This window comes from Danio rerio, chromosome 19, assembly GCF_052040795.2.
Source record: "Danio rerio strain M-AB ecotype USA chromosome 19, GRCz13ab, whole genome shotgun sequence".
In the NCBI taxonomy this organism is placed as follows: Eukaryota; Metazoa; Chordata; class Actinopteri; order Cypriniformes; family Danionidae; genus Danio; species Danio rerio.
This window is the reverse complement of record NC_141039.2, coordinates 40,110,211-40,137,500: the sequence shown is the minus strand read 5'-3', so window position 1 is coordinate 40,137,500 and position 27,290 is coordinate 40,110,211. Positions and strand designations below refer to the sequence as shown.

General features: G+C 35.4%; 2 protein-coding genes across 11 annotated transcripts in view; both read right to left on the bottom strand.

Annotated features, from left to right (window-relative positions):
- nxph1 (neurexophilin 1) overlaps nucleotides 1-15,171 on the bottom strand; it is a 75,989-nt gene extending 60,818 nt beyond the window's left edge. Inside the window, exons 1-4 of one of the 10 annotated variants that reach the window (XM_087294326.2) lie at nucleotides 15,091-15,128; nucleotides 13,782-13,814; nucleotides 11,676-11,722; nucleotides 5,533-5,635 (exon numbers count right to left, since the gene is read on the bottom strand). In XM_087294326.2, coding sequence (XP_087150452.2) covers nucleotides 5,533-5,635; nucleotides 11,676-11,698 — 126 coding nt within the window. In that variant the 5' untranslated portion in view covers nucleotides 11,699-11,722; nucleotides 13,782-13,814; nucleotides 15,091-15,128. 10 annotated transcript variants of the gene reach the window in all.
- Nucleotides 15,172-21,262: 6,091 nt separating this feature from the next.
- The window catches only part of thsd7aa (thrombospondin, type I, domain containing 7Aa), a 215,681-nt gene continuing 209,653 nt past the window's right edge, over nucleotides 21,263-27,290 (bottom strand). Inside the window, 2 exon segments of the mRNA NM_001122760.1 lie at nucleotides 21,263-21,350; nucleotides 26,248-26,335. Coding sequence (NP_001116232.1) covers nucleotides 21,263-21,350; nucleotides 26,248-26,335 — 176 coding nt within the window.

Here is a 27,290-nt window from a genome sequence, read left to right as displayed (position 1 = left end):
AGCAATTTTGAATTGAATTCAATTGAATTGAATTGAATTGAATAATAAAGGCCAAACAAGTTGATTTAACAAATATGTGCTGGACAGTTTAAACAGATGCAACGTTATAGTTTAAATATTATTTAAAAAAAAAAGGGAAAAAAAAGTTGTTTTTTTTATGAAAATATATTTAAACAGGTTAATCAATTAACTAAAATAAAAGTTACTTATGTAAAGTTATTTCCTAATTTCTCAAATATGTCCAAAACATATATTGTATTTTAAGAGACATACATGTATTTTATATTGTTCCAATATTGGGGGGTTAAATAAACTGAAAATTGGTTAATTAATAAATTGAACACAAGTTAATTTTCTAAATATGTTCAAGAAATTCTATAAATTATTAAAGCTACTATAATCAGTATTTGAGTAACTTTAAAATACTGTAAAAATGTAGTAGAAGACATATGAATTACATTGAAATACACCTCTGACAGTCATTCTAATAATTATATCTAATAATTTAATTATGAAGGACTAAGATTGTAAAAATGTTGCACTTAAAGCTGGTTAATTAACAAAAAAGCAAGTTCTTTTCAAAATATGTTCAAAAATCTGCATTTGTTAAAGAAAATAAACTATTTATTTACAGTTACAGCATTCTTGTGACACATATCATTAAATATTAAATATTTACTAGTAATAATAATAATAATAATAATAATAAAAGAAAGATTTTAATGAAAATTGAACTGAAAATTGGTTAATTGATTAATTAAACACAAGTTAATTTTCTAAATATGTTCAAGAAATTATATACATTATTTAAGCTACTAATCAGTATTTGAGAAACTTTAACATACTGTTAAAGAATTCATGTGAATTGCTTTGAAATAAACACTTCAAATATATAATTATGGAGAACTAAAAACTAAGAATGTAAAAATGTTGCTCTTAAAGCTGCTTAACTGAAAGCAAGTTACTTTTCAAATTATGTTAAAAATGATCCATTATTTAAAGAAAATTATTTTTTTTCCGATTAAAGCAGTCCTGTAACATATACTATTAAATATTAGACATAAAAAACAACATTTCAAACAACAACAACTAATAATAATAATAATAATAATAAAAGAAATATTTCAATGAAAATTTAACTAAAAAATTAGTCAAATGATTAATTGAACATAAATTAATTTTCTAAATATGTTCAACAATTTATATAAATTATTAAAGTCACTAAACAGGATTTGAGTAACTTTAAAATACATTTGTGAAGGACTAAGAATGGTAATATTTTGTACTAAAAGCTGATTAATTAAATAAAAGCATGTTACTTTTCAAAATATGTTCAAAAATGTAAACACATAGTTAAAATACTTTAAAACTTAGAAATGTAAAAACAATACACTCACATTCTCTCTCTCTCTCTCACACACACACACACACACACACACACACACACACACACACACACACACGCACGCACACACGCACGCACACACGCACGCACACACACACGCACACACACACACACACACACACACACACACACACACACACGTCTTTGTCCTTTAACAACTATGAGGTGTGAATGTAAAATACTATACTCAAAACTGGTAATTACCTGCATGCAAATTACTTCAATTGTCCAAGAAAAAAGTACCCTACATTCAGAAACAAAAAGGTAAACGGTGGTCCAATTAATGTTCCTTAAGTTTTGTACCTTTGTAAAAATTGTACCTTATATCATACAGAAAAGACCTCTTATGATACTGTTCTGTACCTTTTATGGTACAATTAAAATGAAGACCAACAATTGTTCTCCTAAAAAAAGGTATACAGTGTTGGACAACTCCTTCTTTATTTACAATATCTATGAAAATAAATATTACTAGAAAAGGCAAAGTGATTTATGAATAATTTCTATTTAAAAACATGAATCCTAATTTAATAGCATATGTTTAAAGAAACTCATAAAGATTCATTATTAAGCTCTATAATACAAAACAACTGGTAAAAAACTATAGGTATTTAAACTAAACATTTAAGGCATTTTAATAAACATTTGTTCAGCATTTTCTGATAAATACATTTTTATTATTGATATCTGCACCTTTTGGCATTTGCTTTCCACTATGCACGTGAGCTAGCAAAAGTCCTGCATATACAAACTGTTCATGCAGACATTTTACTACTGTAAAACTAATCAAACATTGTGCATATCTCGTTACAACACTTTTGCATAATTGTATTTCTATTTTAAAATTAAGTAAATTAAATCAACTTTCAATTGATTACAAAGGTATTCTGTGAAAAATGAAAAAGTAAAAGTAATATATTGTACATGGGAGAATGTGTTTCTTTAACAGTTTTGTGAAATGTTTAGCAAAAAATAGATCTTTTGATTTATTTAAAGTATTTTTATTCTTTATTGTAAATGGAAAAGGTGCATTTACACAAAAAGAAACCTTTTAAAAAACATTATTAAAAAATTTATTTTTATATTTGCTGAAAATAAATTGACACATTTTGGATAAAGCAAATGCCTGTAATTAGTTCTTGAAGGAACAGATTTGACACTCTTAAGGTATAAAGTGTCTTGTCAGTCCTTTATGGATCAGATTTGAACCTTTGATGAAGGTACAATATTGTGTCTACAGGTTGTAAGACCAAAGGTACATTTTGGTTTCCCACGGTACAAATCATGTCCCTAAATGTACAAACTGCAATGTTACAGACAATGGTTTTCTGAGAGTGTAGTAGAAAAAAAATCTGAATCATTATATATATATATATATATATATATATATATATATATATATATATATATATATATATATATATATATATATATATATATATATATATATATAACCAAGCAATATGTTTTGAGGATTAATTCTTGACATGCTAAGTAAAATGTAGTTCCTTATGCATCATTGCATGTTTGTTTTGTATTTGTGCTGTGCACATTTCGCTGAGTGTAATCAAAGTTGCTGGGGAGGCTAGTTATTTACCACGTGACCTTCTATGTCCATCTGTATAGATATTAGAGCGGCAAACTCAAATAGCTTACAATTATTAAATCATTTTCAACACAAGATATCACGCCATTTTTACAAAAAGCAGATTATCCACGTGTTTACCCTATAGAGACACCGATTTGTTGATATATATATTATACTAATACTGATATATGGGATATTTAAAAAACACGGTAAAGCGCGCTTGTTTAATTGGCTGATGTAGTGCAGATGTTCGTTCGCTCGTGCAAGCGCTCCGCTTTTCTGCTGTTTTCAGGGTCAGGACGAGCTGGCACACACACACACACACACACACACACACACACACACACACACACACACACACACACACGAAGCTTAAACATCAAAATATTACAGTAGCCAAGTTCAACTCTCCCACTCAGGCCTCTCGGCAGAAGGGCCGATTGAGATCCACAGCATCCGGCTTCAGTTTTCTTATGAACCACTTATTTTAGCATCGAGTGATTATGTTGAGTGTTTCAGCGAAAAAAAAAATAATTTTCCACTACAAAAGGAAAATAAACCGAACAATTTCGGCGAATAAAAATTAAGGCGATTGGACCATTGCGCCATTGTTGCGCGCACACACACACACACACACACACACACACACACACACACACACACACACACACACACACACACACACACACACACACACACACACACAATTGCAAGAGAGTGTACGCAGTCTAATCAACATAAATAGTGTGTGTGGTCTGCACAGGTTAACATAAAAACATCATTTTTGGACACATTATTGGAGAAACCGAACCCGTTATAGGTATAGGCCTATATTGTCACCCATACCGACCCCTCAGAAACTGACAGCATCTAAACTCAAATTTAATTTAACAAATGGCAGCTATATATAAATCAATAAAAAGAGTGGAGCTATAAAACGGAGAATAGCAAAACGGTAGAGGTCGGGCTCCGCTGTCCATGGTCCTGAAACCGCCTTATGGACACGAGCAGACTCACACTTCAGAAAATTCAATTGCTCTGGCCTCCATAAAATACAATAAGTGAGAAAGTAGGAAACAAAACACACATAGAGACGATCTACTGGCATTTGAGCAGTAAATGGACAATTAAATGGAAAATAAATGTGCTTTTCCAGCATCATTGTGACATGCTAATCTTTAGATATTAAACTAAAATAGTATCTAATCAACAACTATTGATAATAATAATAATCTATAAATAATTAAATAAACTATTGAGTTATTATGCATTTCGTTAAAATAATAACATTATGGAATATATTAGCTGATATGAGATTGAAAGATAATTATTTCTATGTTACCAATTCTAAGATTTGTGATTTGTTGAATGCACTAAGAGGAAGGTTACAGAAAATGTATTTGATTTGCGAGTTTGAAAAGTAGCGTTTATTATTATTATTCATTATTATTATTATTATTATTATTATTATTATTATTATTATATTGAGCTTATATGCAATTAGTATTTTATATTAATCCTCAGTCTTTGTATACGAATAATTATTTTAATAGTCCATACGTTTAGGACTCTTTAGATCTTAATATAAAAAATACAATATTTTTAATATGCTACATATCTTTTCTCTGAATTAAAGTGATGTTACGTGTACTACTTTAAGTAAAAGAAACTTTATTTTATGTTTTATTAGTGTGTGTAACTGTAGGCGCGTGCTGCAGCCCTTACAACCTTTACATTTTAATAAACCAACAGGTCATATTAATTAATGATAATTTTATAAACATTTTACAAACTGTGAAATAAATACATAAAGTAAAATAAATGTAAGTACATTCAATAAATTGTTTATATAAATCCAAAATAAAGAGACACATCGGCAAAAAAACATTTAATGTTCACACCATTAATGAAACACAATAATAAACAGCGTTTATCAAGGATGTGTCGATTTTAATTCATTTGCACGCATTTAAAATGCAATATGCGGTTTTATCAAATTTAATTACACTTTCGGTAAGTTAATTACGTCGCAATCTAGCAATCCTGTCCTAATTCTTTGTCAATAAAGTGATTAGGCAATTTGCAAAATGTAGTTAGTTGTAGACGTGGTTTGAGTGTGTATTGAACAGTGGAAATCAAAGAGACTCTCCTCGGGGTGCAGAACTGTCACTGCTGGTTTATTCACGCCGCTATTTTCATTTCTTTTGGCGCCCCCGTGAGGACAAAAACAGAAGCGCAACTCGCAAAACCAACTGAAACAATGTTTTGTCAGCACAGGACTCGCTTTTAGAAATAAAATCAGATGATTTAGAGAGCTTTTAAACTTATTTTCAAAAACAACTCCCAAACTAACGCATTAAAGCGTTTCTACGTCACACAAATGAAGACGTACAAGTTTTTTTTTTTAACACTAAAACCATAGCACCGCATACATTACCAGACACGAGTTTTTTTCTACAGGGTAAACAAAAGATGTAAGTGAGGTAGCAAAACGAGATGCAAAAGATGAGAGAGAGAGAGTAAAAAAAGAAACACTTACCAGGTAGACCGCCGGAGTGATGAGAAACACGGCACACCAACACGTCGCCCGCATCCTCCCTTCTCTCAAACTTCCACTAATTTCCCTGCGCTGTTTCTTTTGTCTGTAAGGAACATAGATCCACTTGGTATCCGCTTTAGACCTTTAGCCTAGGCAAAAATGACATTATAGACCCCATGACCACAGAATAGGCTTTAAACTTGGACACAGATAAGGGAGGGAGAGCGCGAATGCACGCTTAAATAGGCATTAATCCAGTGAAGGAGTGAAGCACAGTCATATTTCATTAAGATGTCATGGGAGATGCTCGCTGGTCTTTCTGCCTGGAGTGACTGCGGCGTAAGTCCTCTTAGAAACAAGGACAGAGGCTTTTCAGGCGCGCGCTGTCACTCAGCGGAGGCTTTATATCGCGCGCTGAGAGCCACGCGCGCGCTACTACATCCGGAGAGGCGCGCGGATGGGAGGGACGACAGGAGAGCATGAAGGGGGAGATTAGAGAAGAGGACGAGATTGGTCCGAGACGACGGAATCACACGATCGCGAAGAGTTAAAAGACACTCTCAGCCCACCAGAGGAGCTTTTTTATTTTTATTTTGAGTGTTTCCGTGTGTCGGTGTTCGAGGAGCGACACTCCACAGATACTGCTATGGTGATGAAAAACTGAACGCATCTTTCAACTAACACATTTACGTATAGGCTATTCCTGAAGACTCAAACGTTTATTGTGGAGACCTAAAAAATGAAAGAGTGACATAATTTGGGTAAAAAAAGAAAGAAAAGAACTGAAGAACACAACTTAAGTTGTCATATTTATCTTTAGTCACATTTCATAATTATCTATGCATTACTCTGTTGTTAATAAACAAACAGTGTACATCTAGCCAGAGGGGTGTTCTGGGGGGTGTCCTCACTGACAAAGGTCCAGAATTGGTCCCATTCATGAGCTCTTTTATCCTATTTTGACTGCTATGCCATCATGAATAGTAAATAATAGTGAAATCCTCTTGGCTGTCGTGACTTCAGCTTATCAGTTTTGACCAATGATAACAATTCTGTTTTATGGGTCCAACAGCTGTGCAAGAAAACATACATCTTTCACTACTGACTGACTGTATTGTTGTTAAATAGAGAAAATATTACACAAGTAACTTTTATTCAAAATCTTGGACCTTATTCTTAACAAAATTATCAATAAAAAGCTTTGAAGCACCTAAAGCGGCCCATTTTGAATTAATTTGAATATTCATTTGGCTATTGTTATGCATGAATTTTCGAATACTTTCTAACAAGAGAGGCTAGAAAAACCATGAAGCTCTGCATTATTTTTATTATTTTTATTATGTATTCAAATGGCCAAATTCTGACTGAGTAAACTTGTATGTGCTGGTCAGGTTGTTATTTGCCTAATAAAGTACACTAATAAATGACAATAGACTACAGTTTTTACTTTAAAACTTTAACAAATACCTGTTTTTTTTCTCCCTAATGATTTATGATGTAATAAATTAGCATTTAAAAATAAGTTTTTAATGCATATTTATTTAGTCTAAATCTTTAGGAAATGTTTTTGGTAAATCAAAAAGTGTGGTTTTAATGGCCATCCGACAAGCTAATTCAGCTAAAAATAGCACTTAAAATATCAGTATTTAGATCTAATAGATTAACAGAAAATTAGGCGAATGACTGCAAAGAGAGCATGATCTGTCAATCAGTGATGTCAGAAATACATAAAACTGCAAGCCAACTATCATGTGAATAACTGTTTAAGACAATACTGTTTATATATATATATATATATATATATATATATATATATATATATATATATATATATATATATATATAATCATTCATTTATTTTCTTTTCGGCTTAGTCCCTTTATTAATCTGGGGTCGCCACAGCGGAATGAACTGCCAACTTATCAAGGATATGTTTTTACGCAGCGGATGCCCTTCTGGTTGCAACCCATCACTGGGAAACACCCATACACTCTCATTCACACACATACTCTACGGACAATTTCGCTTATGCAATTCACCTGTACCACATGTCTTTGGACCTGTGGGGGAAACCGGAGCACCCGGAGGAAACCCATGTGAACGCAGGGAGAACATGCAAACTCCACACAGAAACGGCTACTGACCCAGTCGAGGCTCGAACCAGAGACCTTCTTGCTGTGAGGCAACAGCACTACCAGTATATATACAGTATACAGTAGTGCATATAGTGCATCCGGAAAGTATTCATTGTGAATAATGACATTTCTTCTAAATATAAAAAGTTATTTAGAGCAACAAAAACAACAAAAAAAGGCAACTGTTCAAAATAACCAAAAAATATGGCATGCTTTCAGGCATGTTTTTTTATAAGAATGTTTAGAAAAAATAATAACCGTGAATTTCAAAACATCTCGAAGAATATTTTTTTTATCACAAAGAGCATGTTTTCATTTAAAAAATTAATAATTAGGTATCTATAATTTATTATAATCCTACACGTTAAAGAGGGCTGTGAATAAAGACACTCAGTGAATAGTAAATGCTTGTGCAAAAAATATATAAAATAAATAAATGTGAACCAGCAAGTGCTGACAGTGTAGATTTTTACACAGCTGTCACTAAGCATGCATGAAAAAAAAAGAAGAGGAAGAAGAAAAAATAGCAGCAGGGGTCTGACTCCATAAATCAGTGGCGGACTCATTGCTACATCGCGGCAGCAGTCTGAGGCGTCACTCAGGCAGTATCTCAGACCGCGGCTGAAACGGGACGAGGCTGTGAATGCTGGAGGTGGCCTTCAGAGTCACAGAATGCAGCAAATGGGCCTGCGGGGATGTATCATCATCCAGGACCAGCGCAGCTCCACAGAGCACGGCTGAGGGGACACTGCTCACAACCAGCCTCAGGAGCAGAATGTGGAGCATATGGCCTATTGATGTTAAAACCTGGGGTTAATAACTTCAAATAACCCCGGAGTGCTGAAGGCCACATTACTGGGGCCTGTAAAGGACCTGCAGTATATGCATGACCTCTCTGCTCAGTCAAGTCTGTAGGACAGGTAATTAATGACTCGAGGGGGTATTCAACATTACATTCATTTTCTTCCTTATGATATCTAATGATATCCTGTGCCACAAAGAATAGCCTGTGTATCTTATTTATTTTGTCTTAATGTACAGGTAGATATACAGAACCCCATTGTGACCTAACACCTCAAAAATCTGCACTGTAAAAATATGTAATGACAAAAAGGAAAGACAACAAATATTTTTTTAATGTTGCTTTACCTTTTTTAATAAGTAAATCAGGTTTTAAATCTATATTTTAAGTTATACAAATTTAACTTAATATTTTTGTCTGTGGGCGAAGCAGTGGCGCAGTAGGTAGTGCTGTCGCCTCACAGCAAGAAGGTTGCTGGTTCGAACCTTGGCTCAGTTGCCGTTTCTGTGTGGAGTTTGAATGTTCTCCTTGCATTTGCGTGGGTTTCCTCCGGGTGCTCCGGTTTCCCCCACAGTCCAAATACATGCGGTACAGGTGAATTGGGTAGGCTAAATTGTCCGTAGTGTATGATTGTGTGTGAGTGTGTGTGGATGTTTCCCAAAGATGGGTTGCGGCTGGAAGGGCATCCATTGCGTAAAAACTTGCTGGATAAGTTGGCGGTTCATTCTGCTGTGGCAACCCTGGATTAATAAAGGGACTAAGCCGGCAAGAAAATGAATGATTTTTATCTGTTTTACAGATGCAAGTTGAGATGACTAGAAAAGTTAGGTTGATTCAACTCAAAAAAATTATAGACAGCAATTTTTTTAGAGGTTGCTTTATTTTAAATAACTGCAACATTACGTCTCACAAATCTGCATCACAATTCTGAAAAGAATAGAAAACTTTATTGTCCACACGTGTGGAAATTCATTTTTGGCCTGCCAAACGTCACAAATACAAAAACACAAACACAGAGCACAAACACAAAGCTTCCTACACCACAGATTACCAACACACAACACTAGACATCCAGATTTATCCATTTCATGGTCATTTATTCAATATGGTAATAGCAGATGGTATAAAAGATTTCTTTAAAAAATTTAGTTTTTGCTGTGGGTACTCTCTATCGTCTAACAGAAGGAAGCTTTTCAAATTCATAGAGGATGAGTTGAGTCTTGAACTATCTGTGAGGCTTTCTGTCTGGTCTGGTTAATAAACAGCTCCACAAGCTGCTTCTGGAGATCCATTATGATCTTACTAGCCGTGTTTGCAAGTTTATACTTGCTTCTAGCTTCAAGATTTCCGTACCAGCAAGAAATATTATAGGACATAATACTTTCAACCGGACTGGTATAGACCTTCTTAAGAATACACTTACTAATTTCCTTAAAAGAAAGAGTCTCTGTGTTGTCTTATAGATATAGTCTGCATGTTCACCAAATTTTAAGCCACTATCTAAAATAATCCCCAGATACTTAAAACTGTTTACAATCTCCACATGTTGACCCTCAATGGTAACTGGATGACATATAGGCTGCCCTTCCCTGCTAATAATTAGCTCCTTAGTTTTCAAAGCATTTAGTGACAAAGCACTCTCCTCTCACCATGTCACCAGATGTTCTACGTGCTCAAAGAAGGCCCTCTCTAGCTCCTCCTTTCCTTTGACCATAAGTCCAACCACTGCCATGTCAACAGCATACTTGAGTAGAGTAATATTGCTTTCAGAAACCTGCATTTCACTTATATACATTAAAAATAATGCAGGTGACGTGTGTTTTCTGTATGTACGTACATTTGTCAAATTATGAATTTGTTTTGTAATATTTACTTTTTCTTTTATTTTTTGTTAAGATTTTATTTTGAGGCAGCACTTTGGCGCAGTGGGTAGCATGTTTGCCTCACAGCAAGAAGGTCGCTGGTTCGAGCCTCTGCTGGGTCAGTTGGCGTTTCTATGTGGAGTTTGCATGTTCTCCCTGTGTTCGCGTGGGTTTTCTCCGGGTGCTCCGGTTTCCCCTACAGTCCAAAGACATGCGGTACAGGTGAATTGGTGAATCTGTATGTGTGTGAATGAGTGTGTATGGATGTTTCTCAGAGATGGGTTGCGGCTGGAAGGGCATCCGCTGCGTAAAACATTTGCTGGATAAGTTGCCGGTTCATTCCGCTGTGACGACTCCAGATTAATAAAGGGACTAAGCCAAAAAGAAAATGAACAAATGAAAAATTAAAAGCCTGTCGGACTATTATTTTGAGGGCGACGTCACAAGCTCAGATTTGTTTGACCAATCAGAGGAAAAAGGCTGTTTCAGCACCACCTACATGTGTACACCTCTCAGAAATAAAGGTACACGAGTTGTCACTGTGGAGGTACCTTTTTTAAAAAGGTACACATTTGTCCTTAAAGGGTCCATATTGGTACCTCAAACGTATATATTAGTACCTACAAATTTTAAGAGGAACACTTTTGTACTTTTTACGTCTTAATATGTACCCTTAAGGTATTAATATGGACCTTTAAGGTACAAACTTGTACCTTTCGAAAAGGTACCACCCCACCTTAATTTCTGAGAGTTTATAATGAAATTTAAAGTTGTTTATCCGTTTTTCTGCCATACACACACACAAAAAAAGAAAATCGAGCCAAAATCTTTTTGCGTTTTTTGAGAGCAAAAGAAAAAAATGAAAACCATCTGTTTCCTTAGTTTTCCTTTTTTTGTTTGGAAACGGATTTGAAATTGTATTTCATGAAGATGTCATGGGAGATGAAATTGAACGGATTGTTGATATAAAATGGACAAAAAATACCCTGATTTTACTGGCTTCCAACAGTTTTCAGAATAGCTTATTTTGTCTTCAACAGAGACAAAGAAACTCACAATCTTATTTTCTCACAAGTATGTACTTTTACCTGTTGTATTTAGTTTTAATCAGTACTGAGCGAGAAATAGCTTTGAATTAATCCCATTCTCTTTACATTACAGTACAATAGAGATCACGTTTTAACAATCCAACTCCTTGCGATCTTTTAACTTATCATTTGGAATATACATCCAGGCTTAACATACACGGATGTGATGCTCAAATCTGCGGACACCTGCGCACAATACACACTCTCCCTTCAGTATAATCACGAGGTCAAGTGGGTTTAATTTAACACAGCCTACCTTTGGTCCTCTCTCACTCTCATTCACATTCACTCGAACCATGTAATCTGCCGGAGAGAACAGCAGATTATAGGGTAGAGACTTCCATTTCCGAACGGTTCAGTGGAAGAGAAGCGAGGGATAAAGACAGGGAAAGACAGATAAAGAAAAGGAGGAAGAGGAAGATTGAGCCAGCTGAGTGACGCTGGCAATACACTGCTGTGGCATGGCTCAGCTGGCATGGCTGAATGCCTGATTGTGTGGGCAGATGTTTCAGAAAGAAGGGAACAGACCCCACAAGGGCTGTGGTGACACAATGGGGAGGCTTTCAATTAGGCCAAACTCTGGCGCTCTTATGCCAGGTGCCAGCGGCCAGGTGTTATTTTACACCACAAACCATTGCTCAAGCTTTCTTATACATTACATGCTGTATGAACTAGAGCTGCGTACTACTGGGGGGAAAAAAACTGACATAGCAATATTTATTTTTCTAGAAAATATGATTGAACGAGATGAATTGAAAAGCTCCATTAAAAAAAAACTCATTTTATTTTATAATAATATAATATAATATAATATAATATAATATAATATAATATAATATAATATAATATAATTCATTAATTTGTTCATTTTCTTTAGGCTTAGTCCCTTATTTATCAGGTGTTGCCACAGCGGAATGAATGGCCAACTATTCCGGCATATGTTTTACGCAGTGAATGCCCTTCCAGTGGCAACCCAGTACTGTGAAACACTCATACACTCGCATTTATACACACAATTGTACACTATGCCCAATTTACTTCAAATATAATATAATATAATATAATATAATATAATATAATATAATATAATATAATACAATACAATACAATATAATAAAATATAATATAATATATTAGTAACAAATATAATATAATATAATATAATACAATACAATACAATACAATATAATATAATATAATATAATATAATATAATATAATATAATATAATAGTAACAAATATAATATAATATAATATAATATAATATAATATAATATAATATAATATAATATAATATAATATAATATAATATAATATAATGTAATATAATCCCTCCGAGTGCTCCGGTTTCCCCCACAGTCCAAAGACATGTGATACAGGGGAATTTGATAGGCTAAATTGTCCGTAGTGTATGAGTGTGTGAGTGTGAATGTGTGTGTGGATGTTTCCCAGAGATGGGTTGCGGCTGGAAGGGCATCCACTGCGTAAAAACTTGCTGGATAAGTTGGCGGTTCATTCCGCTGTGGCGACCCCGGTTCAATAAAGGGACTAAGCCGACAAGAAAATGAATGAATGAATAATATAATATAATATAATGTTGTACAGAATCCTCCATTAATAAACCTGATTTACGAAAATAAGCCTGGCTTTTTCCTCTAAGCTTAGTTCATGAAATAGGCCTCAGGAGTCAGAACAATGGCAAATCCAACAAGTTCAAAGGTAGCGTTTGCAAACTAGAAATATAAGCACTACTTATCCCTCGTTGAGGTAAAAGGCAAGAATGTTTAAATATCGTGCAACATATACCTGGGAAAAGTGTTTCTGCATCGGTGACAAGTAAATCTAATCTAATCAAGCACTCATGTTGTCACATGCCACTACAAAATTAGCAGCTACGCTGGTGATAACGTGAGCTCTACCAAACGAGGAGACGAAGTCACAGCATCAAAGCAAATATAACTTAATTTTCTCCACCGCAAACACTTGTTACTCAGAGTAAGACAGAATTAAACTAAATAACATCTAGATATATAGTTGAGCATATGCTGCCGTTGTCTCTCACATTATCCCACAACACCATTAAAATAGTGTAGATTAGTGCACAATGGTTTATATATAGTCATCTGACTAATTAGATTTTTTTTAAGTAATGCAATAGTTACTTTCCTTGGTAATTAGTAATATAACTCACTTACCAACTCTGTTACTATTTGTGAAAATGAACTATAACTAAGAATGTGGCCAACACTGTTTTTGACTAAAATTTTAACAAAGTTTACAGAAAAAATCTATTTAATTAGGTTATAGATCTCTTTCATTGCTAATTCACAAACACAAAAATAATGTTTTGTCATTTACTCACCTCCATCACATCATCCAAACCAGCTTTCTTCTCCTGCAGAACAGAAAAAATTGACTTACTAACTTAAAAACATCAACGACACTAGTCAACACTCAACTGAAATATAAAGCAAATGTCATAACAACACTGTAATAAAATCTCGTTTAAAATACTGAACTATAATAACCCTGGCATACCCTGTCATCCTGAAAGCTTGATTTGAAGGACATATGTGTGTGCAGGTTTTTGAAAGAAAGAGAGGGAGACTTTTCATGTGGAGTTGGTGCAGGCTGGTAGTGCTGCCAGCATGGCTCATAAGAGTGCTGGAGCGGGCGGAGCCGAAGGCAATGACAGAGACAAATGCGGGATCAGAGCACCGGTCGCAGGATGCAGCTGGCGCGCATCAAGTGCTTCCGCATGGCAATTAAACTGACGGCTGGACTCGAAGACGCGGCCAGACCGATACTCGTACACAAAGTCCAGCGCATCTGCATCTCAGAAACCCGCACACAATCAGGAGGGTTAATGACTCCGATTATGGTGAATTACAAACTCGACTATTTAAACAATGACAAATGTCTCATTGCTCAAGACGGCAAATGTTTTTTTTTTTATTTCAGTATGCTCTCAAGTTGTTCGTTTCAGCATGGGCCTTTTGAGAAAGTTTCAAGAAGTTTCATGAGCGATATCAATGAAGTTTTTGGGAACATTGCGTCTTTCTTAAAGGGAAAGTTCACCTAAAATGTAAACGGGTACTCACCTTTTACTTGTTTCAAACCTGTTTGACATTCTGTCATCTGTTAAAAATTGAAGAAGATATGAAAACTTCAGATGCCAAAACCTCTAAGTGTTGTCTTAAATTAGCATCTATCTTATGTTTACATCCAGTTATTTTACTTTAAACGCAATGAGATGAGTGTATTCTTTTGCATAAGAGTAAAATTACTGAAAACATGCTAATTTTTGATGAAATTTCAGACAGAAGACTTCCAAACGTAGGCCTAGGTTTTTGCATTTGAACTTCATATTTTGATGCGGTGGCGAAGTTGGTGTGGGTTTTTTCCCGGGTGCTCCAGTTTTCCCCACAAGTCCAAAGACATGTGTTATAGGGCAATTGGGTATGCTAAAATTGATCATAGTGTATGAGTGTGAATGAGTTTGTATGGATGTTTCCCTGTGATGGGTTGCAGCTGGAAGGGCATCCAATGTGTAAAACATATGCTGGATAAGTTGGTGGTTCATTCGGCTACCCCAGATTAATAAAGGGACTAAGCCAAAAAGAAATTTAAACCATACTGATTTTAACGAACTGCTTATGGAAGCGGCCTACCTCTTAAAGGTCTCGTAGTGTGCTTTCAATTCAAATGTGCATTTTTTATTTCGAAATTAAACAATCTCAACTGAAATCATCAAATGAGAAGCGTTATAAAGGGTACGGAAATGTGTGGTACTAGAGAGCATATGATCGGTCAGAAATTTGATGAGAAACTAAGGTATGAGGTGATGTTAAAAAAATAATTGATCCATTTAAGCGGATATGACACTGAATGTAAGCAAGTTTTGTATATTTATATCTGGTTTATTTTGTCTAAATGAGAATGTTGTCAGTTTTGGAGCCCGATATGTGTAGGCTGTGCTTAAAACTAACATGATGCTAACATCTAAAAAACCCTTAATCTTATTATCACATGACCTTCAAAGAGACCATAAAATTAAAGTACTTATTGTGAAAATTAGTTTTTGTGCATATAATAATATATTTTAAAATCAGTACAGCTTTGTATTGACTTGAGGATGGCGTACATTTTAATTGTACCGTCTCTTTAAGTTTCACCCCAGTGTTTGAGCATTTGGGACAATGTAATCGCAGCTCCTCAAATCAGTCAAGAGCTGAAGGTTCAAAACTCCCTAAAGTGCAACCAAATGGTGTAACAGAGCCAGAGCTTGATTTATCTGCCCAAGATTATCACAGTTCCTCATTGCTGGACCAAAAGTGAACCAACATCCTTCCTTCTCTTCGGAGTTGAAATTCCGGGAATCCGAACGTCGGTTTCTGCTTAATCAAATTTTCCCTCCATCTTGATAACTCAGAGGTTGGGACAAAGTCATCGGATTGAAGTAGCCATGTGCTGGGACTTAATTGATTAGGTCAGTCTGTAAGACTTCCATCTCTTAGCTGTGGAATTCAATTGGTATGAGGGCCAAGAGACATGATTGTGATAATTACTGATTGGGTAATGAGGACTGAAGACTCCCACAGGCCTCAAGCCATGATTATAATCATAGGAGCATTGTGACCCTGTTGATTAAAGCCAGATATGACTTTAACAAGCTGAGGGCAGCGGGACGACTCTACTGTTAATATAAGAACAAGAACATCCTACACTGTAGGCACTGACACTTTATGTTCAACTCTATAAATGGGAACAACCTCCAGCTGTGAGATCTTCTGAAGCTTTCCTTTGATTGTATATGATTATCTGTGATATTATTTTAGGCTACTGTACTGTAAGCCATGTGGTGGATTTATGTTTGTGAAGGGGGAACATTGGGGAAACCATTCAAAAATATTTTAGATCAGATTGATAGATCTGATACTCCAGTTAGCTGTAATTCACCAATTATTTGTGGCTCGGTAAAATAAAATGCTTGTCATGTATTTTAGCCATTCAGATGTTGTGTTGTAGCGACATCTAGTGGTACTAATCAACAACGACGAGTAAAACGAGTTAATATTTCACAGAACATAAGGATGATGCGGGCGACACGGTGGCTCAGTGGTTAGCACTGTTTTCCTCGTGTTGGCGTGGGTTTGCCCCCAGTCCAAAGACATGTGGTACAGTTGAATTGAATAAACTAAATTGGCCGTAGTGTATGTGCTTATCTATCTATCTATCTATCTATCTATCTATCTATCTATCTATCTATCTATCTATCTGTCTATCTGTCTATCTGTCTGTCTGTCTGTCTGTCTGATGCAGAACATCAGAAACAAACATTTTTCTGCACTGAAAAAAAAAAAGATTTACTAAATTTAAGGTAAGTGGTTGCAAACAATTTGGGCTGAATTTAAACAAATTAAGTTAAAAGTTACTCAATTTAATTTGTTTGTTTGCAACAATTCTGAAAAAAAAAAAAAAAACCTGGCCACTTTTTTAGGCACACCTTACTAATACCGGGTTAGACCAGTTTAGCCTTTAGAACTGCCTTAATCCTCGTGGCATAGATTTACCAAGGCAATGGAAATATTCCTCAGAGATTTTGGTCCATATTGACATGATAGCAGCACACAGTTAGTGCAGATTTGTCAGCTGCACATCCATGATGTGAATTTCTCGTTCCACCACATCCCAAAGGTGCTCTATTGGATTGAGGCTGGTGACTGTGGAGGCCATTTGAGTACAGTGAACTCATTGTCATGTTCAAGAAAACAGTCTGAGATGATTCACGCTTTATGACATGGCGCTTTATCCTGCTTGAAGTAGCCATCAGAAGATGGGTACACTGTGGTCATAACGGGATGGACAATGGTCAGCAAAAATACTCAGGTAGAATGTGGTGTTGACATGATGCCCAATTGGTATTAATGGGCCCAAAGTGTGCCCCACACCATTACACCACCACAAGCAGCCTGAACCATTTATACAAGCCAGGATGGATCCATGCTTTCATGTTGTTGACGCCAAGTTCTGACCCTACCATCCAAATGTCGCAGCAGAAATCAAGACTCATCAGACCAGGCAACATTTTTCCAATCTTCCAATGTGCAATTTTGATGACCCTGTGCAAATTGCAGCCTCCGTCTCCTGTTCTTAGCTGATAGAAGTGGCACTCAGTGTGGTCTTCTGCTGCTGTAGCCCATTTAACTCAGGGTTGGACATGTTGTGCGTTTAGAGATGCTCTTCTGCATACCTCAGTTGTAACGAGTAGTTATTTGAGTTACTGGTACCTTTCTATCAACTGGAACCAGTCGGGCCATTCTTCTCTGACCTCTGGCATCAACAAGGCATTTGCGCCCACAGAACTGCCGCTCACTGGATATTTTCTCTTTTTCTTGACCATTCTCTATAAACCCTAGAGATGGTTGTGCGTGAAAATCCCAGTAGATCAGCAGTTTCTGAAATTCTCAGACCAGCCCGTCTGGCCCCAACAACCATGCCATTATCAAAGTCTCTTAAATCATCTTTTTTCCCCATTCTGATGTTTGGTTTAACTGCAGCAGATCATCTTGACCACATGCCTAAATGCATTGAGTTGCTGCCATGTGATTGACTGATTAGACATTTGCATTAACAAGCAGTTGCAAAGGTGTACCTAATAAAGTGGCCAGTGAGTGTAATTTTTTTTTAAAATCTAATGCTTAAATAAACATATACTTTACTTTTTTTTAACCATACATTTGCATTATTATATACTGTATACACTGACTGCACACACACACAAACTTTTGTCTATGTCATAGACAAATCTGTGTATTTATCTTAAGTTGACAACACAACTATTACTAGAAAAGCAAACTAAAGTAAGACACGTGTACAGCAATGTTTTTGTTGTTTATTATCAGCAATTCATCAGACACATATAAACAACCTGTAGGAAAAGAAGAAAGCAATATTTCACACAGTAACCTGGTTCGCCCCAGCGAAGATCAGTAACAACAGACTCTCTCACACACATGCACACTTTACACACACACACGCGCAAACACGCTCTGTCAGACACACTTCGAGAGGTTCGTACTAAACACTTTGTGAAGTAAAAAAATGAGTAAATTTATGTTCAATAAAGAAATCATTATTAAATAAAAGATCATTCATGTATTTACAAATTAACAAAACAAGTATTAACACGTAAGTAAACATTCCTTTCACCCATCGCATTAGAAAGCAAACTTGATGATATGCCTTTAGAGATCAATAGCGTGTGTTATTTATTTACTGTAGACTGTAGGCCCAAAGTTAGTACTTGTTTGTGCTTTTGTACACAGTTATTAGATGGTCTGTGATCGTGATGATCATTTCAGTCATTTCTGAAGTCATATATGAACCCGTTCTGTTGGCATATGGTGACACATATCAAACGCAAAAATACTGAATGTTAGAATTGACAAATTATTCAGTGATATGATGTTGGCTGGGGTTTAAGAAGTCGCGTTTTTAGATCCCTGACAGGCTCATATAATATATTAGTAATATTCAATCATTCATTTTCCTTTGGCTTAGTTCCTTTATTTATCAGGGGGTCACCACAGGGGAATGAACCGCCAACTATTCGCTACGTATGCTGTTTCCACCTATAGACTTATTTACACACACTCTTGTATTGGATGTCTTCCCAGCAGGCACACAACATCATAAGACGTTAATATTCGGTTAGATTTAGGTCATGATGTCAGGTGACCAAAATTCAATGTCTAGCCAGCGTCTAAAGACAACGTTATTTTAACGTCCAATAACAACGTCGAATTACGTTGATATTTGGTTGATTTTAAAATGTGTTGGAAAGTGACTGAAATCCAATGTCTGATAGATGTCATAGTGATAATGTCCACACAACGTTAAGGTGAAACAGGATTCAACGTTGATATTTGGTTGATTTTAGGTCAGACGTTGGACATTGATGTCAGCCTGACTCAATTCGATTTTCATTTCCAAACAAAGTTTGATGTCCCCACAAGGTTGGGTACAACGTCATGCTGACGTCCTGTGCCTGCAGGGTTTGGACTGTAGGGGAAACCCACGCCAACATGAGGAGAACATGCAAACTAAACACAGAAATGCCAACTTGCCCAGCCGGCACTCAAACCAGCGGCCTTCTTGCTGTGAGGCGACAGTGCTAACCATTAAGCTACCATGCTGTCCCATGAGCCTATATAAATATTGTTAATTAGCTTTCACTTTTGCAATGTTTGTTTTCATTTTCATTGCAGTAAACTTTCTTTTTGCTTACAGATGCAAATAGTTGTTAGTTTTAGTAAGCTCAGATTTAGCAAGTTCATTCATTCATTTTCTTGTCGGCTTAGTCCCTTTATAAATCCGGGGTCGCCACAGCGGAATGAACCGCCAACTTATCCAGCAAGTTTTTACGCAGCGGATGCCCTTCCAGCTGCAACCCATCTCTGGGAAACATCTACACACACATTCACACACACTCATACACTACGGACAATTTAGCCTACCCAATTCACCTGTACCGCATGTCTTTAGACTGTGGGGGAAACCGGAGCACCCGGAGGAAACCCACGCGAAGGCAGGGAGAACATGCAAACTCCTCACAGAAACGCCAACTGAGCCGAGGTTCGAACCAGCGACCCAGCGACCTTCTTGATTTAGCAAGTATAGTTTTAGTAAGCTCAGTAATTCAAATAATATGGGGAGAAAAGTGCAGTGTGACCGCAGCTTAACACATAGCAGATGAGCTGCAAACAGAACAGGTTCACACAGACGCAGCAGGATAACCGAATTAAACATCATGCTGTTAAGAGCGCTCAGATTATGAACACAGAGCCCTTGGAATCAAACTGAAACACACTATAAACATCACCGACCTGGATCTCTAAAGTGAAAACCACTGAACCACACACAAGTCAATCAGGCAAAGAAAGCGAACACATGGCTGATTCTGACTGTACACACAACATGGGCGTTTGTGGAGTTCACAAAATCTTTTCAACCGCCCCTCCATCACAAACAAGAGGAAACCAGTAAACGAGTATGTGGAAATAAACCTCGGTGAGTTCCATCAGATGAAAAAAAGGGCTACTTTAGTCATCTCTCGCTCTTTTTTTAGAAAAAGAAATGTGTCTAGCACAAGACTATACATCATCTTGTTTTGTGAGAGGCAGTTTTCTATGGCAATGCTATAAGTTAATGTTCATGCTGCACTAATATAGTGCAAAAATGGAGCCTGGATACAGAATAGGGGAAAGGCAGGCTAGAGTTTTGACAGGGGGGCACTAGTGAGCCCATTCAGTATCCTTCTAATCGCTAAATCCAGAGATAGATCCAGCAGGAATGGAAGAATATTTCAGGGCTGAAAGCGCTTGGTTAAATTGAGTACTACTGCAAATACACCGACATTGCAGTAGCTGTCAAGAAATGTGAGGTTAATAAACAGGAGACGGGCGTATTTTTGTGCTTTCTCAATAAAAATTTGAAAAAGGGTCCTGCAGACTTTCCTCCCAAAAGACAAGTCTATGTTACAGAAAGATGTCGATGGCAGAAAGGTGAAGGCAGACTTCCTGAAGAAGATTTTTTTTTTTTGAAGAGTTTGTGAAGGCTCTTGTGAAATAAAGTCAAAAAAGTTTGAACGTAAAAAAAGGAAGAAGGGGAGCAGAAACATTATATAAACATGGGTCGAGTCTCTCTCTGAGGTTCCATTAGCGTCTTGTAAAAAAAGCAGTCGGTGAGTTTGCGTGAGTCTCCTTGTTTTTGAGGCTTGTACCGATGGCCGACTGTGAAAGGAGACCAGTTTTTTTGTACTGTAAAGCGTACGTGGTTAAGCTACATGTCAGCATCGCCGTCATAAGCCAGAGTCAGAGGCTTGAGTCTGTTGTTCATCTGTCGTCTCTGGGGCTTCTTTGGCTTTTTGCTGTTGGGAAAGAAAAAACAGGCAGCTGTTAATACATTGCGATGTTATTTTGCTTTAACAGATGCACTAAGATACTGTTAGGTTGTTTATCCGCATACGATTTGTAATATGTCTGTATAACAAACATAATTTAAAGATCAGACTTTTATTCTGTACACTACTGCTTTTCATCTCTATATCTACTGTATTGCATCCGTTTATTTGAGTGGTTTGTCTCTTTTTAATATTGAATTGGCTGGCATTTGGTATTTTTTGAGGCTATTTTGGTTTGTTAGTTGTTTATGCACTGCTGCTGGTTGCCATGCTTTATTTAAGGCTTATTCATCATGCAGTATAATATAATAATATAATATAATATAATATAATATAATATAATATAATATAATATAATATAATATAATATAATATAATATAATATATAATATAAAATATAATATAATAATTAATAATAATAATTTGTTGAAATTGTTGCAAATTTATTAAAAATAAAAAACCTGAAAAATCACATGTAAAGAAATATTCACAGCCTTTGCCGTGAAGCTCTAAATTGAGCTCGGGTGCATTCTGTTTCCACTGATCATGCTTGAGATGTTTCAGAAGCTTAATTGGAGTTCACCTGTGGTCAATTCAGTTGATTGGACATGATTTGAAAAGGTATACACCTGTCTATATAAGATCCCAGGGTTGACAGTGCATGTCAAAGCACAAACCAAACATGAAGATAAAGGAATTGTCTGTAGACCTCCGAGACAGGATTGTCTCTAGGCACAAGGCTGAGGAAGGTTCCAGAAAAATTTCTGCTGCACTGAAAGTTCCAATGAGCACAGTGGCCTCCATCATCCGTAAGTGGAAGATGCTTGGAACCACTAGGACTTTGTAGAGCTGGCCGGCCATCTAAGCTGAGTGATCGGGGGAGAAGGGCCTTAGTCATCAATAACCCGATGTGATCAATAAACCAATGGAGCTCCAGCATTCTTGGAGAAAGGAGAACCTTACAGATGGACAACCATCTGTGCAGCAAACCACCAATCAGGCCTCTATGGTAGAGTAGCCAGATGAAAGCCACTCGCTGCCTGGAATTTGCCAAAAGGCATCTGAAGGACTCTCAGACCATAAGAAACTAAATTCTTTGGTCTGATGAGACTAAAATTGAACTCTTTGGAGTAAATGCCAGGCATTACGTTTGGAGAAAACCAGGCACCGTTCATCACCAGGCTAATACCATCCCTACAGTAAAGCATGGTGGTGGCAGCATCATGCTGTGGGAATGTTTCTCATCCATCCATCCATCCATCCATCCAACTATCCATCCATCCATCCATCCATCTATCTATCGAAAACCAAAACTGCGACACTTTGACTCTTGTATACTGTAATAACTTTGACATTTAAATGAGCAGTGTATTATTTTCCAGCAGTAATTGACCCTATTAAATATTCATGTAGTGATATTTTTATATGACACAAAGACATGCCAAGTAGTCTTAATTATCAGGATTAGTAATTAGCTGTCATGCTAAATTTAATAGTAAGCGCAGTTTGTGCTTTAGCGGTGGACAAAAGAAAGCAGCCAGCAGCATAATACAGCAAAACTAAACTCTACAAACCAAACTTACCTTATCGAGTACTATGATAGAGATGGAGACATGTGTGAATACAACATCCTCTAAACCAGCGTCATGATTTTACCACCAAAGTCAAACAATATCATCCAAAGAGTATTAAAGGAACAGTTCACCCAAAAACATTTAATTTTTGTTCACCATTTACAACTTCCTTGTTAAAAACCTGTGTGAATTTATTTTTCTGCTGTTGAACACAAAATAAGATGTTTTGAAGAATGTTGGTAATGTACTTCAATTACTTTTTCCTTACTATCAGTTTCCAGCATTCTTCAAAATATATGTTTAACAGAAAAATAGAATCTCATACAGGTTTGGAACCACTTGATGGGGACTAAATGTTTATGTTTGGGTGAAATGCAGATTTTACATTCAAATAGGAAGATCTTCAAGGAATAAAGCTGTATTTTATATTATAAAATAATGAAAAAGACGTGTTAGAATGAAGATGATGGTGATGATGATGCTATGTTGAATCTGACCATCAGAGGGCAGTGTAGCTCCAAAAACTGGCTAAAATATTGGAGTGATGGCAATTCTTTGCTATTATTTTTAATTTACTGTATATTTCTTGGATACACTGCAAAAAAGTATGTTTTATTGTGTTTTACAGTTGCAATATTTATTTTTTATTTCATTTCATTTTAATAAAATTTTATCTGCTTTTATTTTGTATTTCTTAATGGCATATATGTAATTTCTGTAAATTTGAATAAACATTTTATTTACTGTAAAATTTCAAAGACATATTATATCCATTTCATTGCATTATATATATATATATATATATATATATATATATATATATATATATATATATATATATATATATATAGAAGAGATCATATGCAAAAACCTTTAAACACCATCTGAAATTTTCCTCTAAAATGAGCGTTTTTAATCATTATTCTTTGTGTACTGTATGGTCAGTAATATTACTTTTATGGCAAAGAATAAGTCCTTTTTTCTGGTCTTTTAAGTGAAATATCTCAACATAAATAAAGGAGGCTGAGAAAATTGTTCATTTTTTATAGAAATTTTAGAGGGCACTAGAGGTTTTTGCATCGGAACTCTACATATATATACATATAAATATAGTATATACATACAACATATACACTACCTGATAAAAGTCTTGTGGCCAATCCAATTTTTAGGAACAATAAATAATAGTTTGACCTCTAGTTGACTATTTGGTATCAGAAGTGGCTTATATGAAAGGCAAAGGCCTCTAGATTACGCTTACTTTACCAAAATAATATATGATCATGCCTTGATTTTTAATTATTTATTTAGAACAGTAAGGTCTGACTTTGCTGAGACAAAAGTCTTGTCACTTAACAAAAACAATGTTCAGTATAGAATATGAAGTCATGGTGCAGTGGAAAAAGAATTAATATTATGTATGACTTCCATGAGCTTGGAGGAATGCATCCATACATCTCTGCAATGACTCAAATAACTTATTAATAAAGTCATCTGGAATAGCAAAGAAAGCGTTCTTGCAGGACTCCCAGAGTTCATTCTTTGGATTCATTCTTTGGATTGATCTTCAATGCTTCCTCCTTCATCTTACCCCAGACATGCTCAATAATGTTCATCTCTGGTGACAGGGCTGGCCAATCCTGAAGCACTTTGACGTTCTTTGCTTTCAGGAACTTTGATGTGGAGGCTGAAGTATGAGAAGGAGTGCTATCCAGCTGAAGAATTTGCCCTCTCCTGTGGTTTGTACCATGATTTTTTATTTTTCACCCAACTTGACTGTTTTCTGTGATAATCTTGTGTTCATGTTGGTTCCAGTAGGTCTTCTGTAGTATTTGTGATGATTGGGATGCAGTTCAACAGATGATTCAGCAGAAAAAATATATCTTCTTCCACTTTTCCTAATGATCAACTAGAAGTCAAGTTATTATTTGTTGCTCTTACAACTGGGATTGATGACTTGTGAAGACTTTTGTCAGGTTGTGTAAATACAGGTGTATTTGCATACACTTTTATTATGTAAATTACGTGACACTTAATATTGAAATCAGCAAAAATGCTTTGCCAATAAACCGACCTTTAAAATCGAATTAAAAACTTCTTGAGACATTTTTTTGTAGTGTATATGTAGCTAGACTACTGATCTACATTCTACTGTCTGCTCACCTCCACCAAACGTCTCCGTGTAATTGGTCAGAAAGGCACATGTGAGCGTGAGCAGCAGAGGTGATTGGCCATAAGCGTGTGATGTGAGGGGCTGAGTGAGCTCTAGCTGAACTGAGTCTCAGTGCGCTGACAGTCAGGACAGGTGTATATCAGCTCATGATCATTGGGTCCGACCCAAACCACAGAGGAGATGGACGGGTCGGGGCTCGGAGGAGAGCGATGGGACAGCATGCACAAACTGACAGGGGCCGAGGGAGAGGGGAGGCAAATGAAGAATGAGAAAAATGGAAAAAATAGAGACATAATGCAAAGAGAAAACATGCTTTTAAGTAGTAGTTTTGTTTTTAAATAAGAGAATGTACAATATTCAAGCTTATTACTGTTGCCTGAGAAACAAACTTGACTTTTAACAATATTTTTTTTGTAACTAGTTTCTTATTCAGGGTGATTGATTGATTGAGATTGTGGAGAGAATCAATCCAAATATTTATGTTTGTCCTATGAATAAACTACTAATACTACTAATGCTAATAATAATACAGGTAATTATAATGATAGTATAAATCATCTTATTTTTAAGCAGAGTTTTTGAAGTCAACTAAAACTTAAAATTTACTTCAGCTATAAATAATAATTTTATAGGAACAAAATAAAGCTACCGAAACATATATATATATATATATATATATATATATATATATATATATATATATATATATATATATATATATATATATATATATATACAAATTTAAATAATATTAATATTTATTTTAATTTATAATAATTTTTATTATAATATTTATTTTATTTTTATAATAATTTTTTAAAACTACAATAAAGAAAAGACATATAATCTCAATATTATTTAGTTTACTTGATGTACTTAACTAACTATCAAAGTAGTATTAATAAACACTCTAATAATATCTTACAGATAAAACAATTAAAATTTTGTTTTGAAAAAGAGTATATAATATTGCCATCTGAAAGTATGTTTGCTATGCAGGAGAAAGTAACATGGAATAATATGAATTATTAAATGATGAAAAAGATGACTGGGATGAAGCAGTTGATTAATGAGATGACCACAGTGAACAGTTTGTTAATATAGCAAATGATCTTACCAGGCTAAGTAAGTCATAGAGACAATGAACACTAGCAGGACAAAAGCTCCAGCTGCCACACCATAAACCCAGGTCTTCAGTTTCCCATCTGCGCAGATACACACACACACACATCAGCACTAATACACAGCTGGAAAACTCCTGGAAAACATCCTACACTACTTGTTTAAACAAATAAGACTTTCTCCAGAAGAAAAAACATTATCAGACATATTGTAAAAATGTCCTTGCTCTGTTAAACATCATTTGGGAAATGTATAAAAAAAAATCAATAAATCAAAGTGGGGCTAATAATTCTGACCTCAACTGTACATGGCAAATAATAGGAAAAACAATCAAATTGAAATTTGTTACAGCCTATCATAGAACAGACACCAATCTATGTTGTTGAAATTTGATTTTACATCTACGTAAAATTGATTTTGATAATGCTTAAACAGCACTAACAATGTGAGAGCAAGTTTTTGGCCAAGGACAGAAAAGAAGTAAAGACAACTAACCTAAATTCAAGTTAGGACTGCACAATATATGGTTTCAGCATTGATATCGCAATGTGTGCATCCGCAATAGTCACATCACAGGATATGCAATGTTGGGATTAGAGTTTAATATAGAGTTTAATCATAACGGAGTAAAAGTATATATTTTGGAGTAAAAAGATATATTTTATCTATCCATGCTTTTAATTTATTTGTTATATATAATTCGAGATTCACTCCCCTACAAAAATTCCCCCAATCAATCCAAATAAACCTGTTAAATCATCTAGTGAAATTGTATTCACATCGCAATTTACATTACAGAAATACAAAATATCATAATGTCAGATTTTTCCAATATCGTGCAGCCCTTATTTAAGTATACAGATATTAGTTAAACTAATTTCCATGACTTTCCAAAACTTTTCCAGGCCTGGAAAATGCCATGTCAAAATTCCATGACTTTTCTAAGTTTTCCATGACCGTATGAACCCAGGATATAATCACAGAATATTACTGCACTGTAGTGAAAAAATGAGGAAATATTCAGTAGAAACAAAACAC